The sequence below is a fragment of the Pseudophryne corroboree genome, chromosome 1 (assembly GCF_028390025.1).
Source record: "Pseudophryne corroboree isolate aPseCor3 chromosome 1, aPseCor3.hap2, whole genome shotgun sequence".
NCBI lineage: Eukaryota > Metazoa > Chordata > Amphibia > Anura > Myobatrachidae > Pseudophryne > Pseudophryne corroboree.
The window spans coordinates 378,336,288-378,352,493 of record NC_086444.1 but is presented as its reverse complement, the minus strand read 5'-3'; the positions used below and the strand labels follow the sequence as shown (position 1 = coordinate 378,352,493).

The window sequence follows — 16,206 nt, the reverse complement described above, 5'->3', positions numbered from 1 at the left end:
GTGTGTACTCCGAAAGAGTGCTTAGTGCAGCCGCTCACCTTGTCAGCAATCGGCGTACGAGGTTACTTCCAGAAAATGTGGAGAAGATGATGTTCATTAAAATGAATTATAATAAATTCCTCCGTGGAGACATTCACCAGCAGCAATTGCCTCCAGAAAGTACACGGGGACCTGAGATGGTGGATTCCAGTGGGGACGAATTAATAATCTGTGAGGAGGGGGATGTACACAGTGAAAGGGGTGATGAATCGGACGATGATGATGAGGTGGACATCTTGCCTCTGTTGAGCCAGTTTGTGCAAGGAGAGATTGATTGCTTCTTTTTTGGTGGGGGCCCAAACCAACCAGTCATTTCAGTCACAGTCGTGTGGCAGACCCTGTCGCTGAAATGATGGGTTCGTTAAAGTGTGCATGTCCTGTTTATACAACATAAGGGTGGGAGGGCCCAAGGACAATTCCATCTTGCACCTCTTTTTTCTCTTATTTTTCTTTGCATCATGTGCTGTTTGGGGAGTATTTTTTTGAAGGGCCATCCTGTCTGACACTGCAGTGCCACTCCTAGATGGGCCAGGTGTTTGTGTCGGCCACTTGGGTCGCTGAGCTTAGTCACACAGCTACCTCATTGCACCTCTTTTTTTCTTTGCATCATGTGCTGTTTGGGGACTATTTTTTTCAAGGGCCATCCTGTCTGACACTGCAGTGCCACTCCTAGATGGGCCAGGTGTTTGTGTCGGCCACTTGGGTCGCTGAGCTTAGTCACACAGCTACCTCATTGCGCCTCTTTTTTTCTTTGCATCATGTGCTGTTTGGGGACTATTTTTTTCAAGTGCCATCCTGTCTGACACTGCAGTGCCACTCCTAGATGGGCCAGGTGTTTGTGTCGGCCACTAGGGTCGCTGAGCTTAGTCACACAGCTACCTCATTGCGCCTCTTTTTTTCTTTGCATCATGTGCTGTTTGGGGACTATTTTTTGAAGTGCCATCCTGTCTGACACTGCAGTGCCACTCCTTGATGGGCCAGGTGTTTGTGTCGGCCACTAGGGTCGCTTAGCTTAGCCATCCAGCGACCTCGGTGCAAATTTTAGGACTAAAAATAATATTGTGAGGTGTGAGGTGTTCAGAATAGACTGAAAATGAGTGAAAATTATGGTTATTGAGGTTAATAATACTATGGGATCAAAATGACCCCCAAATTCTATGATTTAAGCTGTTTTTTAGTGTTTTTTGAAAAAAACACCCGAATCCGACAAAAAATTTCCGGTGAGGTTTTGCCAAAACGCGTCCGAACCCAAAACACGGCCGCGGAACCGAACCCAAAACCCGAAAAATTTCCGGTGCACATCACTACTTTTCGATAGCACTACTCACTCATGCAGATGTGATGGTTGGTCCGAGCAGTGTACCCGTGGTGACGTAAATGGATTTTAATGTATTTTCCTGTCTACGATCCGCAGGATCCTTAAGGGCTGCCGTGTCAGGAGACGGTAAAGCCACCTTTTTAGACAACCGTGATAGAGCTCACTTTTCTCTATCCCCAGAGGGGAATGGATACGCTACCTGAATCCTTTTGGGAATCAGAAACTTTTTGTCAGGATTTTCCCACATTTTTTTACAATTTTTTTAGTAATCAGTTCATGAGAGGGAGTAAACGTTACCTCAGGCTTCTTTCCCTTATACATACAGACCCTAGTATCAGGAACCGCAGGGTCTTCAGTGATCTGTAACACGTCTTTTATTGCCACAATCATGTACTGAATGTTCTTTGCCAATTTTGGGTCTAATCTGGCATCACTATAGTCGACACTGGAGTCATTGTCCGTGTCGGTATCTGTGTATGCTAACTGAGCAAACGAACGTTTATGTGACCCCGAGGGGTCTGAACCTGTGATAACACATCCTCCACAGATTTATTCCATGCCTGGTTCTGAGATTCAGATCTATCTAATCTCTTATTAATAAGAGCCACATTAGCATTCAAGGCATTCAACACATTTGCCCAATCAGGAGTCGGTGGTGCCGACAGGGTCACTCCCACAGCCGTTTCCTCCTGGGAAGAGCACTCCGCCTCAGACATGCCGATACACGCGTACCGACACCCACAGACGCACTGGGCAACAACGGGACAGACCCACAGTAAAGCCTGTCAGAGAAACACAGAAGGAGTTTGCCAGCTCACAACCAGGCGCCCAATCCCGGTTTTGAAACGTTAATATATAGCTTCAGACCTGTAGCGCTTTTATAATACTTATATTTGCACCAAATTAACTGTGCCCCCCCGTTTTGCACCGTTACTTGTACAGCAGTGTGAGGAAGGACCAGCGTCTCTGCAGCTCTGTGAAGAGAAAATGGCGCTGATGAGAGCCGTGAGGGCTAAGTCCCGCCCCCTTAATGGCGCACTTCACCCCGCTATTTTTTTAAATAATTACACTGGCGGGGGTTAGGATTTAGTGCCTAGGAACTTATTTTCCACTTTGCCAGCCTTAATGAGTTTTATATTGCCCAGGGCGCCCGCCCTGCGCCCTGTAGTGCCGCTGTGTGTGGGAGCATGGCGCGCAGCGCAATCGCTGTGCGGTACCTCAGAAGCCGTCACTTTAGTCTTCTTTTCTTCTTCTACTCACCTGTCTTCTGACTTCTGGCTCTGCAAGGGGGGTGACGGCAGGCTCTGGGAGTGAACCCCTAGGCGTACCTAGTGTTCCAAACCCTCAGGAGCTAATGGTGGCCTTTAGCCAAGAAGCAGAGCCTTTAACTCACTAGAAGTAGGTCTGACTTCTCTCCCCTAAGTCCCATGATGCAGGGAGACTGGTGCCAGCAGTCCTCCCTGAAAATAAAAAACCTAACATAAAATCTTTTCAGAAAAACTCAGTAGAGCTCCTCCAAGTGCATCCAGTCTGCCTGGGCACAATTCTAAAACTGGAGTCTGGAGGAGGGGCATAGAGGAAGGAGCCAGTTCACACCCCTTAAAAGTCTAGTGCCCATGTCTCCTGCGGATGTCTCTGCGGATCCCGTCTATACCCCATGGTTCTTGAAGCATCCTCTAAGACCTATGAGAAACAGGATTTTACTGCTTACCGATAAATTCCTTTCTCCGACTCCATGGGGACACTGGAGTTACACTGGGGCATAGATGAGTGATGAGTGGAGCCTGGCACTCTAATTCGTTTAAGAATTTGAGTTAACCCCTCCTCCTCTATACCCCACTGGCCTCAGTTAAGATTAACCAAGCCTGAGGGGAGATAGAGATTAGAGAGAAACAAAGAGAGAGAGAGAGAGAGAGAGGAACCATACAAACAGGGGGACCCAACCAAATAACCAAAGTATGCAACAACCACATGCTGCAGACAAGAAACCGTAAACTAAAAAAAACTGGTATGCCACAGCAAGCAAAAATACAGAAGCAGTCAACACAACAGCGCCGGGATGGTGTCCAGTGTCCCCCATGGAGATAGGGTTTTATCAGCAAGTACCAAAATTCCGTTTTCTCCTTCATGCTCTGGGGGACACTGGAGTTATACTGGGGATGTCCCAAAGCTGTCCTAACAAGCGGGAAGGCGCTGAGGAACTTGCAGGCAGGCCTGGCTCCCTCAGATGCAAAAGTATCAAACCTGTAGAATTTGACAAAAGCGTGGACCGAGGAGCAGGTGGCTGCACGATAGAGATGATCAGCAGAAGCCCCAAGCCATGCATCCCATGAGGCCCAAACCGACCGAGTAAAGTGTGCAGAAATAGACCCATACTCAGCCCGTGAAAAAGAAAAAGCTGAACAATACTAACACCACACTCCCTTTAGGTACTTAAGCTAAACTGAAAGCCAGAGGGAAATAGAAGGGAAGGAGTTAACTTCAATTCTTAAAAGAATTTAAATGCAAGGCTCTACTCATGAATCGTCTATATCCCAGTGTAACTCCAGTGGATGAAGGAGAACCCCCAATAAATTAAGAATAAAACTGTAATAAAAGCGTGCAAAGAAGTAATAATCAGATCGTAGTTTTATGCTAAAGCATTACTACCTCTAAGCACTGAGGTCTTGGGTTTGATTCCCACTACAGCCCTAAATGTATGGCGTTTGTATATTCTCCCTGTGTTTAGACAGGTTTCCTCCAGAATCTCCTGTTTCCTCCCACAATATATAAATATACTGGTAGGTTATAATATATGTAAAACAAGCACTCATATAACTGAAAGAAAGCCCAGTATGATGAAAGTCATCCCACTCTGCTGCAAGGTCTATCGTCCAGGGTTTGGAGAGATAGAGCTTGCGGCAGAGTGGGCCGACTTGCAACATACTGGGTTTTCTGTTAATTATATAAGTGCTTGTTTTATATATGGCACTAATCCCTTTCTATCTGAGCTGCCAAGAGTACACATTCATGCGCAGAACGTTTCTAAAATAATCTCTAAAATGGTAGGTTACTTGGTTCCCAACAAAATACTAACCCTAGTGTGTATATTTGTGTACAGGTGGCAGGGAATGGCAAACACAAAGTGATTAAAGCACTGTGGAATATGTATGTGCTATATAAATAACCATTAGTAAATAATACCTAACTTACAGCTCCTCAGCAATGTGACTAGTGAATTAATAATGTGAATACAGGCGACATCTATAGAAAGGGGGTCAGTATGACATACTGTCCGTCATTATACAGAAAGCGGGATCCCGGCCACCAGTATGATGGCAGCAGGGCGAGCGCTATAAAGGCCCTTGCAGGCTCGCTGTGCTCGGCACAGGTTCTATTCTACCTGTATGGGTGTCGTGGACCCCACAGGGGGTTCTATTCTACCTCTGTGTGTGTCGTGGTCCCCCAGAGAAAGAATAGCCTGTGACGCCAGTATTCCGGCGGTGGCATTTCATCGCTAGTCGGGACTCCGAAGTTGGCATTGTGACTGCTGGGATCCTGACTAGTGGTATTGTAACCGCTTCACACAGTAAGTGATAGGACTTCTTTATCTACACTGCAAGAAAATGCCCTGTTCCATTATAAATGTTGTAAGTCAAACATATTTAATACCTTGGGATCTTCATCCAGCCTTCCAGTCGCACGGAACCACTCACATCTTTCATCTGCATTCCTGGGGAATTCATTTTCTCTCTACAAAAGGCTTCAGTGAAATGTGTAGCATATTCTGCAGGGAGGCCACATGTAGCTGGGAGGCAGGAGGAACACTTTGGGTGACACATGACCTGACATTCTTATAGAAAAACAAACAGAAATGCATGTTAACAACTCTGCCCGGCAAGTAGCTGTGTGTGTCTTCAAACCGAGACAGCTGGCCTTAACAAAGTAACATATGTTATGGTGATAACATAATGGAAAATGGTTCTTACCTACACATTTTGCTCCTTGACGCCCAAAGTGTACGGTGTCCAAGCAGACAGCACATTTGGCTGCTCGCATAGTAAGACCGACATTAAATCTATGAGGAATATTATGGTGCATTCGTTCTTTAAGGCGACGACTAAACTCTGTTTGAATAGAAAGTATTTTATATTTCTCAATGGAATACAGTATGCACAAAAGTACATTTATATATATCACCAACAGTAAAAACCGAGAACTGTCTTTATAACAAGTCGATGGCACATCTGTTACATGGATTCTCACCTTCAGGTGTAGATGTTTCTTTTCTTCTACTTGACTGAGGGGCCAGCAAACTGACAGCATTCGGCTGATGTTCTGGAGACCTAACCAAAGCAGACATGATAATCTGCTGTCTTGCTGTACCAGGTGTAGATGGAAGAGGATGGTCGGACATCTTTAGATGCGCAGCTGCAGACGGTGACAGGAAGTTCATAAAACCTACTACCATCAACTACCAACCCATGCTACATGTACGAAGAAAATGTGTCTGAAAATCTCTTTTCAGTGTGTGTGTATATACACACACACACATATATATATATATATATATATATATAAATGTCCATGTAGTGGCCGGCACTCAGAACACCTCCATGGGCTATCTGGCTCAGGTGCCATCCTATGAGGTTACCCCTCTATCCATGTTCCAAAAAGAAGGCGGCACTCAGAGACTTGTTAAATCACACAAAATTCATTAGTGAACAAACTGCATGGTTACATCAACGTTTCGGGGCGTGTAGCCCCTTCATCATAAACACACATACAAATATCCTATATATTTGCGCTATATTTGACAGTGATAACACAGTGATAGATAATAAACAATATGCAAATTAGAAGCTTCCCTAGGGGTGGTCTTTTGTTGGCCAAAAAGATCCCAAATTTCCAAAAACAAAATTACAAAAAAGTCCCTTTTTATAGATATTGCCCAGTGGTGCTCCCCACATATTCAAAGATAGTTATATCTCCTTTTTTTGTAAGGTGCAGTTTCTAGGAAAACAGGATGATTACGTCTTTTTCCTCTTCTGAAAATAGAACTCTCGCACGTAGATCACCCAACAAATAGTAATCAGCCTTTAAATTTTCATAAAACTAATAATTTTTTATAAAAAGGTTTAAAAACTTGGTTCTTACATCAATAGAACATCTTTCTGCTGAGAATCACTCCTAATTCCAAAAAACCCCCAATGCATTTCGTCAATAATTTTGACTTCATCAGGGCTGTTTTTAATCTCCTGATATCTACAGCATTTAAGCAGTCACAAAGGTTGTGTACCTCATGCATTAAAGTACTTCAAATTCGCTTGAATTATTGTCACTGAATGGTCCAGTAGCATGACATCTATCAAATATCCTCCATAGAATGGCACAGTAGTTTTGCAGCAAGTCCTCTGTGTAAGGTGGTGTGTCCTGGATTTTCCCCAAATAGTGAATGGAGAGAGTCCAGGACACACCACTTGACACAGAGGACTTGCTGCAATACTACTTGTAAAAAAATAAAATAAAATAAAAAAGAATCATATAATTTTTGGCCCCCTGATCTCATCATCATCGAGTCTGTCTGGGATTACATGAAAAGACAGAAAGATTTGAGCAAGCCTACATCCACAGAAGATCTATGGTTAGTTCTCCAAGATGTTTGGAACAACCTCCCTGCCAAGCTCCTTCAAAAACTGTGTGCAAGTGTACCCAGAAGAATTTATGCTGTTTTGAAGCCAAAGGGTGGTCACACCAAACATTGATTGATATGATTTAGATTTCTCTTCTGTTCATTCACTTTGCATTTTGTTAAATGATAAAAATAAACTATTAACACTTCTATTTTTGAAAGCAACCTCCCTCTGCAGTATTTTTCCCACACCTGCCTAAAACTTTTGCACAGTACTATATATATATATATATATATATATATATATATATATATGTTTCTGTATTTATTTTCAGCAAGCATATTTGGGCAGACATTTACAACCAATAAAAAAAAAAAAGAGAGAGAGAGGGATTCAGAGTGAGGACAGCATTGAGGACAGCAGCTTCAGATTGGACAGTAGAGCAATTTAAACATGCATGGGATAGACATAAGGATATCCTTACAAAGAAATAAGGATCAAATAAGGTTAGTGATAAAAAATAATATAAAAAAAAAAAAATAAGGGGCAGACTAGATGGGCCAAGTGGTTCTTATCTGCCGACAAATTCTATGTTTCTATGTAGCTATCAAAAAATAAAAGCTGTTTATAAAGAATCTGAATTCTCCTGTATGTTGGTTATAAGAATTTTGGAGTATCCTGTACCGGTTATTCTACCAAGTATAAAATACTAATATTATGATTTTTAGTTGTGTGTATTTAGGGATACCTTCCCAATTATTAAATTTCTACAGTTAGGACATCGCTCTTACATATAAAAAAAACACCCCTGAGGAAGTCTATGTTAGACGAAACGCGTTGAGTGATTAGACATAGTGGGCGGACAGGCTGTCATTTGAGCTCCTCCCCGGCTGGGGTGGACAGCAAGTCCAAATAAGATCATATCCCACGAATGTTAAGATCAATGTAAGAGTCATATACCTTTTTTTACAAAATAAATTTTACGGAAAAAACGGACTAACGAGTGATATTGCTGTCTGGGTGAATCTGGTGAGAGGGTCTTTTTCAGAATCATTCCACTATCCGTGGCCATTTTCAAATTGTATGATACCATAGAAAGAATTGCAAAGAGATTAATACACACTTGAGCGCTCTCCAAACAACTATCAACAATATATATATATATATATATATATATATATATATATATATATATATATATATATATATATATATATATATATACATACATACATACATACACATACAGGTTGAGTATCCCTTATCCAAAATGCTTGGGACCAGAGGTATTTTGGATATGGGATTTTTCCGTATTTTGGAATAATTGCATACCATAATGAGATATCATGGTGATGGGACCTAAATCTAAGCACAGAATGCATTTATGTTACATATACAACTTGTACACATAGCCGGGAGGTAATTTTAGCCAATATTTTTTGTAAGTTTGTGCATTGAACAAAGTGTGTGTACATTTGCACAATTCATTTATGTTTCATATACACCTTATATATACAGCCTGAAGGTCATTTAATACAATATTTTTAATAACTGTGTGTATTAAACAAAGTTTGTGTACATTGAGCCATCAGAAAACAAAGGTTTCACTATCTCACTCTCACTCAAAAAAGTCCGTATTTCGGAATATTTGGATATGGGATACTCAACCTGTATATATATGTTTCTGTATTTATTTTCAGCAAGCATATTTGGGTAGACATTTACAACCAAAAAAAAAAAAAAAGAGAGAGAGAAACCCCTTCATAGAATGTAACCATGAGTAGCGGCAAGTTCTACCTTCCTCTCTAGCAGATCTGAGTTCTATCCGTGTTTTTTGCAGCGCATCCTCTAGTTCTGCAGTCCGCACTCTCTCTTTTTCCAGAGCTACCTTTAGCTCATTGTACTGCAAAGGAATTTGAGATGCCTGGTTGGGGTCATCTCTGCGCCTGCCAAATATACTCTGCAATACAAATCCGACACAAACAATTCCTTTTGCAAAAATAGGGATTTTTGTTTACTTACCGTAAAATATCTTTCTCTGATTCCATCTGGGGGACGCTGCGCCGTTACTTGTGGGTTAGAGGTGTGTGGTTGTGGAGTTTGGCACAAAACTATTAAAACCCTGACTCCTCCCCCCTCTAACCCCTCCCATCTCCTTCCTGCCTAGCCAGCACCTCAGTTAACGTTTAGCCAAGCCAAAGGAGATAGACCGAAAAAAATTAACCGGTTAAACCAGACAAACCCATGGGAGGGATCGCAGCGTCCCCCAGATGGAATCAGAGAAAGAGATTTTACGGTAAGTAAACAAAAATCCCTATTTCTCTTTCATCCATCTGGGGGACGCTGCGCCGTTACTTGTGGGATTTCCCAAAGCAAGCTAATGAGAGGAAGGAGACGCCCAACAGAGGCAGTCTCCAAACCAAAAGTATGAAAACGGTAAAACTTTGTGAAAGTATGGACCGACGACCAGGTCGCCGCCCTGCACAGCTGCTCAATAGATGCGCCACCGCGAACAGCCCAAGAGGCTCCAACAGCTCTAGTCGAATGAGCCCTAATTGAGTCAGGAACCGAAACATTTGAAGACACGTACGCCTGTCTGATGGCCGAAGTTACCCAACGGGCCACAGTGTTCTTGGAAGCCGGCCAACCTCGTTTGGGAGCATCAATCAATACCAACAAGGTATCCGTACGACGGAAAGACTCCGTGCGAGACAAATACACACGTAAGGCCGGAACAACATACAGGAGGGCCAAATGGGAGTTCTCCCCGGGAGTAAATGCTGGAAGGACAATGTCCTGATTTAAATGGAATGCTGAAACAACCTTTGGAAGGAAAGGCTTAGTCCGCAGAACCACCCGGTTCTCATGAAACACTAACAAGGGCGGCCTGCAAGAAAGGGCCGCCAACTCAGACACTCGTCTAGCTGAGGCAATAGCTAAAAGAAAAACAACTTTTAGTGTTAGATAACGTAGTTCTACAGATTCCAAAGGCTCAAATGGAGATTTTTGAAGGGCCGTAAGGACCAAGTTTAAATCCCAGGGAGGAACCGGAGGAACAAAAGGTGGTTGAATCCGAAGTACTCCCTGAAGGAATGTCTGAACCTCTGGAATGATTGCTAGTTTCTTTTGAAAAAGAACCGACAAGGCCGAAACCTGAACCTTCAGTGAAGAAAGCCTCAGATCCTTCTCGAGGCCCTCTTGAAGGAAAGATAGCAGGCGAGGAAGTCTAAACAAATGCGGAGTCAAGCCCCGCTTTTCGCACCAAGCAATGTAAATACGCCATACCCTATGGTAAATGCCAGAAGTCACCGGTTTCCTAGCCCGAATCATCGTCTGCACAACAGAACGAGAAAGACCTTTTGCTTTTAAAATGTTGGATTCAAGAACCAAGCCGTCAAAGCCAGCCGACTTAAATCTGGGCGGCGACAAGGTCCTTGAAGAAGAAGATCTGGTCGCAGGGGGAGATGAAAGGGGTCTCCGACGATCATGCTGCGCAGAAGAGTGTACCACTGTCGGCGCGGCCAATCTGGAGCCACCAGAATTATTGCGAGACCTTCTTGCCGAATGCATTGAAGTAGACGTGGAATCAGCGGAAACACGTAACCCAGTTGAAACTGCCACGGGGCTGTTAGAGCATCAATCAGAAACGCTTGAGGATCCTGAGTTCGCGAGCCGTAGTGAGGAAGCTTCTTGTTGAGACGAGACGCCATTAGGTCTACGTCGGGCATTCCCCAGCGGGCCGCTAGAGAGAGAAACACCTCCTGGTGAAGTTCCCATTCTCCCGGATGAATCGTGTGAAGACTCAAAAAATCCGCTTCCCAGTTCTCGACTCCTGGAATGTGAATTGCGGATATTACTGGAACCCACCGTTCCGCCCATGGGAGAATCTGAGCGACTTCTCTCATGGTGGACCAGCTGCGAGTTCCTCCCTGTTTGTTGATGTAAGCCACTGCTGTGGCATTGTCGGACTGCACACGAACTGGATGACCCTGTACCATGGTCTGAATCTGAAGGAGTGCAAACCGTATTGCCCTCAATTCCAGAATGTTGATCTGTAATTTCGACTCGTGACTGTTCCAGCGCCCCTGGAAGTGATGAGTCTGGAACACTGCTCCCCAACCGCTGAGGCTTGCGTCCGTGGTGACCATCATCCAAGACCAAACCGTGAACGGCGCTCCTTTTGTCAAATTGTGACTTTGAAGCCACCAGTGAAGCGACTGACGAGTCTTTACCGACAATCGGATCAACTGCAATTCGAGACGTGGATCCATCCGAGTCCAACAGCCGAGAATCTGAGCCTGAAGAGGTCGGGCATAAAATCTGGCGTATGGGACTGCCTCGAAGGAAGACACCATCTTGCCTAACACCTGCATGCATCTGACGACAGACACTACCGGTAAGTGCAACAGGGTCCGGATTCTGGACTGCAGATCCTGAATCTTGTCCGTAGGAAGAAACACCTTCTGGCTGTTGGTGTCGAATAGAAGTCCCAGAAAAAACATTTTCTGGGAAGGGAGTAAAGACGACTTTGGAAAGTTTATTATCCATCCGAATGACTGCAGAGTCTCTATCGTTATACACAGGTTCTGATTGAGAATTGCCTCTGACGGGGCCTTGACCAACAGATCGTCCAAGTATGGAGTGATGTTGACCCCCCGACAACGGAGAACCGCGACGACATGACCTATGACTTTTGTAAATACTCGAGGAGCCGTGGATAGACCAAAGGGAAGAGCCTGAAACTGAAAATGCCACGGACCGATTGCAAATCTCAGAAGAGATTGATGACCTATCCAAATAGGAACATGTAGGTAGGTGTCTTTTATGTCCATTGAAGCCAAATATTCCCCCGGCTCCATGGCTGCAATTATTGAGCGAATGGATTCCATCTTACATTTTTGGGTTGAGAGATACGGGTTGAGGGCTTTTAGATTCAGAATGGGTCAGAACGAACCGTCCGGTTTGTCCACGAGAAAAAGACCCGAGTAAAATCCCCGATCTCTCTGTTGAGCGGGAACTGGAAGAATTACACCATTCTGTAAAAGAGTGGCTGTTGCATGAAGAAGAGCTCGACGTCTGGAGGGATCGCTCGGAAGAGGAGTGACGAACAGACGATATGGGACTGGTTCCTCGAGATCTAACTTATATCCCCTGGATATGACCCCCGTCACCCAGCAATCTGGGTTCGACAGAAGCCATACCACTTTGAACTGTAGTAACCAAGCTCCAACCGTCATTGATCCCTCCGGCGATCGTGAACCGTCATGCAGTAGGTTTGTCGGCAGGTTTACTGGCTGGTCTACGAGTTGCCTGTGTTCCTCTACCTCTGAATGCCCCTCTTCGTACCTGGAGAAAGCACGAAAGGAATGGGAAATACCTCTGCCCTGTGTACGAAAGGACCGAAACCTTGTAGTCTTCGGTTTCTAAGGAGAAAGAAAAGGGCTCTTTCCCCCTGTAGTATCGGAAATAATCTTCTTTAATTCTGACCCAAAGAGAAACTCACCTTCAAAGGGCACCGCCGTCAAGGTCTGTTTTGAGTCAGAATCGGCATTCCAAACCCAAAGAGACCGTCTTGCTGTCACGGTCAAGGCAGAAATAAGGGATTGTAGCGCAGCCGAATCTAACAAGGCCTCACCCACATAAGTAAGAGCCTCCGAAATCTGTTCTGCTAACTGAATGGCTTCCGATGGATCGTCAGACTGCATTCCAGATACGACCTGTGCTAGCCAATCATCCATGGCCTTGAGGACCCAAGCGCCAGCTAGAATTGGGCGAAGAGAAACACCTGATAAGGAAAACATAGATTTAAGTATTGCTTCAATCTTCCTATCTGTGGGATCCTTCAACGTCGCAATAACCATAGCTTTTGCTAAATGTGAAATAGGGGTGTCTACCTTTGGGGCCGTTTCCCAAAATTTTGTATCCTCCTCTGTAAAAGGATAGAGAAATTTCAATTTCTTAGGGGCCTGGAAACGAGAATCCGGCTTAAGCCAGGGTTCCTTTAAAATATCCGCAAAATGAGAGTAAGAAGAGAAGGCAGTAACCTGTCTTTTCTGTCGTTTGAAAAAACCAGAGGAAGTCTCTGCCACTTCCGCATCCTGAATATTAAGAGTCTGACGGATGGCTTCTATCAGCAATCTAACACCTGAGCTAGTAGAAAATTCCTCATCTTCCCAGGCCGAAACTTCGTCCCACTCTGGGTCTACTTCCCCATCCTCCAATGGGGATGTCTCCAACTCCTCCCCCGGGAAAGTTATAGCGGGCAACGGCTGTGGCCGTTTTGTAGCAGAACTGCCGGCAGAGTTTACAAATTTGTTTAGAGATGGAGTTAAATCAGCAAGACACCTGCCCATATTCTGAGCCCAGAGAGGTTCCCCCGTATTCTGACCGGAATCAGCCTCCGATCTGGACTGACGTAATTCTGAAATGGCATCTACCATGTTCCTGGCCCAATGAGGCATAGACTGATCCGCGGAACCTCCCTGCTGGTCCGCCACCGATGCACCAGAGCATGCAGTACATAGGGTACCCGCGTCCGCGCTACCCTTAGCTAGCTTTGACCCACATTGTGAGCATGAAAAATAAACCACCGAGGATGTCTTTCCCTTTGTAGATTTGTCTGGCTTACTGGTCCTAATGAAACTTTTTTTTTTTTTAAATAACAATGTACTACAAACGAACTATAAACCCAGTAGAGTAGTAAACAGTACTGTGAATTATACTGTGCAATTTATATTGAAAGAATATAGTGAGTTATACTGTGCAAATTAAACTGATAACCCTCACTAAAAGTATAGAAGAACACTATGCTCCCAAATTATACTTGCTGTTAGGTTACCCCCACTTTGAGTAGTAGTAAGCCCAATAAGTGTCTGAGCCGTGTGCTACACAGCGTCCCCCGTACTGCCTCTGGAGAAGATTTCCGCCCCGGAGCTCTGTAGACGCTGGGCTGGAGTGCGTATGCGGTAGTGCAGGGCGGGAATCCGTCCCTTCTTTAACTGACGTACGCGCCGAGTCAGCCCAGAGAAGGCGCGCTGTAGCCGGAAGTCCCCGGCTCTTGCGCGCCGCTACATACAGCGGCCCCAAGCGGTCCCCCAGGGAGTGACTCACCACTCTCCCGGACTCCGGACTAACCAGTACACCAGTAGCAGGGATCAGTAAAGCCCTCGCTACTGTGTACCACCGGCTCATCTCCGGGGGAAGGGGAGGAAGGGAGGGAGGGAATGTAATAGGGGAGGACACACAAGAAAAAAAGGGGGCAATATATATATGAAATATATGAAAATATATATATGAAGGATAGACCAATACTGTCAGAGACAGATTGTGTCTATCCTGTACCTCCTCACTGCCGACTTCTTCTCATATAAAGCAGGAATCAAGCCCCAATGACCAAAGTGTGGTGGCCTCCAGTGGCAGAATAGAGTGGGAACTCTTATCTAACCCCACTCTAGTAGTATCTGTCACCTGTATACAGGGACTAGGCACTCCAACAATAAAAAAATAAAACACCTAACTAAAATCTTCAGAGAAAAAAAAATAATAATCTGTGTCTGTACTCCACAGGCACAAAACTAAAACTGAGGTGCTGGCTAGGCAGGAAGGAGATGGGAGAGGTTAGAGGGGGGAGGAGTCAGAGTTTTAATAGTTCTGTGCCAAACTCCACAACCACACACCTCTAACCCACAAGTAACGGCGCAGCGTCCCCCAGGTGGATGAAAGAGAAATACATTAACTTATTAAATGCAATATGCTTGCAGTCAATCCCACATATAAAACATATAATAAAGATACCAAATTGCTTAAATTGTTTTATTTTGCAAAGTCAAAAATTAATTAACAGTCACCAGCTGCCATCCCACACCTATCAAAATTGGAAGCCTAGGCATAGATGCACAATTACTCTGTGAACATACGCCACCCAAAACTAACTCTCTCTGCACATTCTATATCTGCCCCCCCCCCCCTGCAGTGCACATGGTTTTGCCCATTAGCTAACACATTTGCTGCTGCAAACAAATCTGAATTAGGCCCACGATTCGCTTTGTTTAGAGACTTTACCTTTTTCTTCTTCAATGGCTGATCCATTTTTGCTTGTAAGAAATCAATGAGTTTGGTTTGCTGGGAAATAGTCCCTTCCATCTTCACTTTTTCATGGGAATAGAGAACCTATAACAACACAAACAAGACACTGTTCTTTCAGCGTGCCAGCAGGACGATACAGTTCTCTTACACTATGCAGTGATGCATTTACTATACCTGCATGTTTTCCAGCTGATACTCCAAATCACTCCTCTCGGTTTTCAGCAAATCTGCACGATCCAGTGCTTCCTGGAGTCCTTGAGTCAAACGGAAGATGTGATTCTTCTGAAGGTCCATTTGCTGCTGTAGCTTAGCCTGCTGCTCGCCACAAAATAGAACTTTTAGTAGACTGAAAACTCTCAGGATCTCATTTAGAGTTCTGAGGAAAACCAGCAAAATGGTTCAAATTTTACTGGGACAAACCATGTTGCAATGCAAGGGGTGCAAAGGCTATTTGTGTTCTGCATCTAGGGAAAATATGTTATGCATTTGCATGTAGCAGACAAATAATGCTCAGTACTTACAGTACTAAGTAATTTAGAGTTTGCTAGGACGTGCACCCCTCCCATATCTATCCAAAGAATTTAAGTTTGTGTCCTATAGTGACCCATGGTTTTGCCAAGGTGCAAAAGTTCACTATCTTGCTGGATTAATTCCTAACTCTAAATAAGAACATTAGAGGGCAATATCAGTTTGACAAAAATATGCACAGAAGCAGGATGCTCTAATGACTAGCAAGAGAGTAACTGCCAAATCAAAATGTTATATGCATGTGTCACTTTGCTCCATATCTACCCAAAACCTTTGGCATAACAGAAAAAATAAGATTTTACTCACCGGTAAATCTATTTCTCGTAGTCCGTAGTGGATGCTGGGGACTCCGTAAGGACCATGGGGAATAGATGGGCTCCGCAGGAGACTGGGCACTCTAAGAAAGATTTAGTACTACTGGTGTGCACTGGCTCCTCCCTCTATGCCCCTCCTCCAGACCTCAGTTAAGGAAACTGTGCCCGGAAGAGCTGACATTACAAGGTAAGGATTTTGGAATCCAGGGTAAGACTCATACCAGCCACACCAATCACACCGTATAACTTGTGATAACATACCCAATCAACAGTATGAACAACAACAGAGCATCAGACAAACCTGATGCAA

At 44.3% G+C, this 16,206-nt stretch overlaps 1 protein-coding gene across 6 annotated transcripts in view; it reads right to left on the bottom strand.

Moving 5' to 3' along the window:
• Positions 1-16,206, bottom strand: part of CIT (citron rho-interacting serine/threonine kinase) — a 541,532-nt gene that overhangs the window by 122,564 nt on the left and 402,762 nt on the right. For 5 of the 6 annotated variants that reach the window (XM_063913147.1, XM_063913146.1, XM_063913149.1 and 2 more), the window contains 6 exons: positions 15,229-15,369; positions 15,031-15,138; positions 8,767-8,929; positions 5,603-5,767; positions 5,326-5,463; positions 5,009-5,189 (listed from right to left, as the gene is read on the bottom strand). In XM_063913147.1, coding sequence (XP_063769217.1) covers positions 5,009-5,189; positions 5,326-5,463; positions 5,603-5,767; positions 8,767-8,929; positions 15,031-15,138; positions 15,229-15,369 — 896 coding nt within the window. The remainder of the gene's footprint in view (positions 1-5,008; positions 5,190-5,325; positions 5,464-5,602; positions 5,768-8,766; positions 8,930-15,030; positions 15,139-15,228; positions 15,370-16,206) is intronic. The other variant, XM_063913148.1, reaches the window with a different exon arrangement.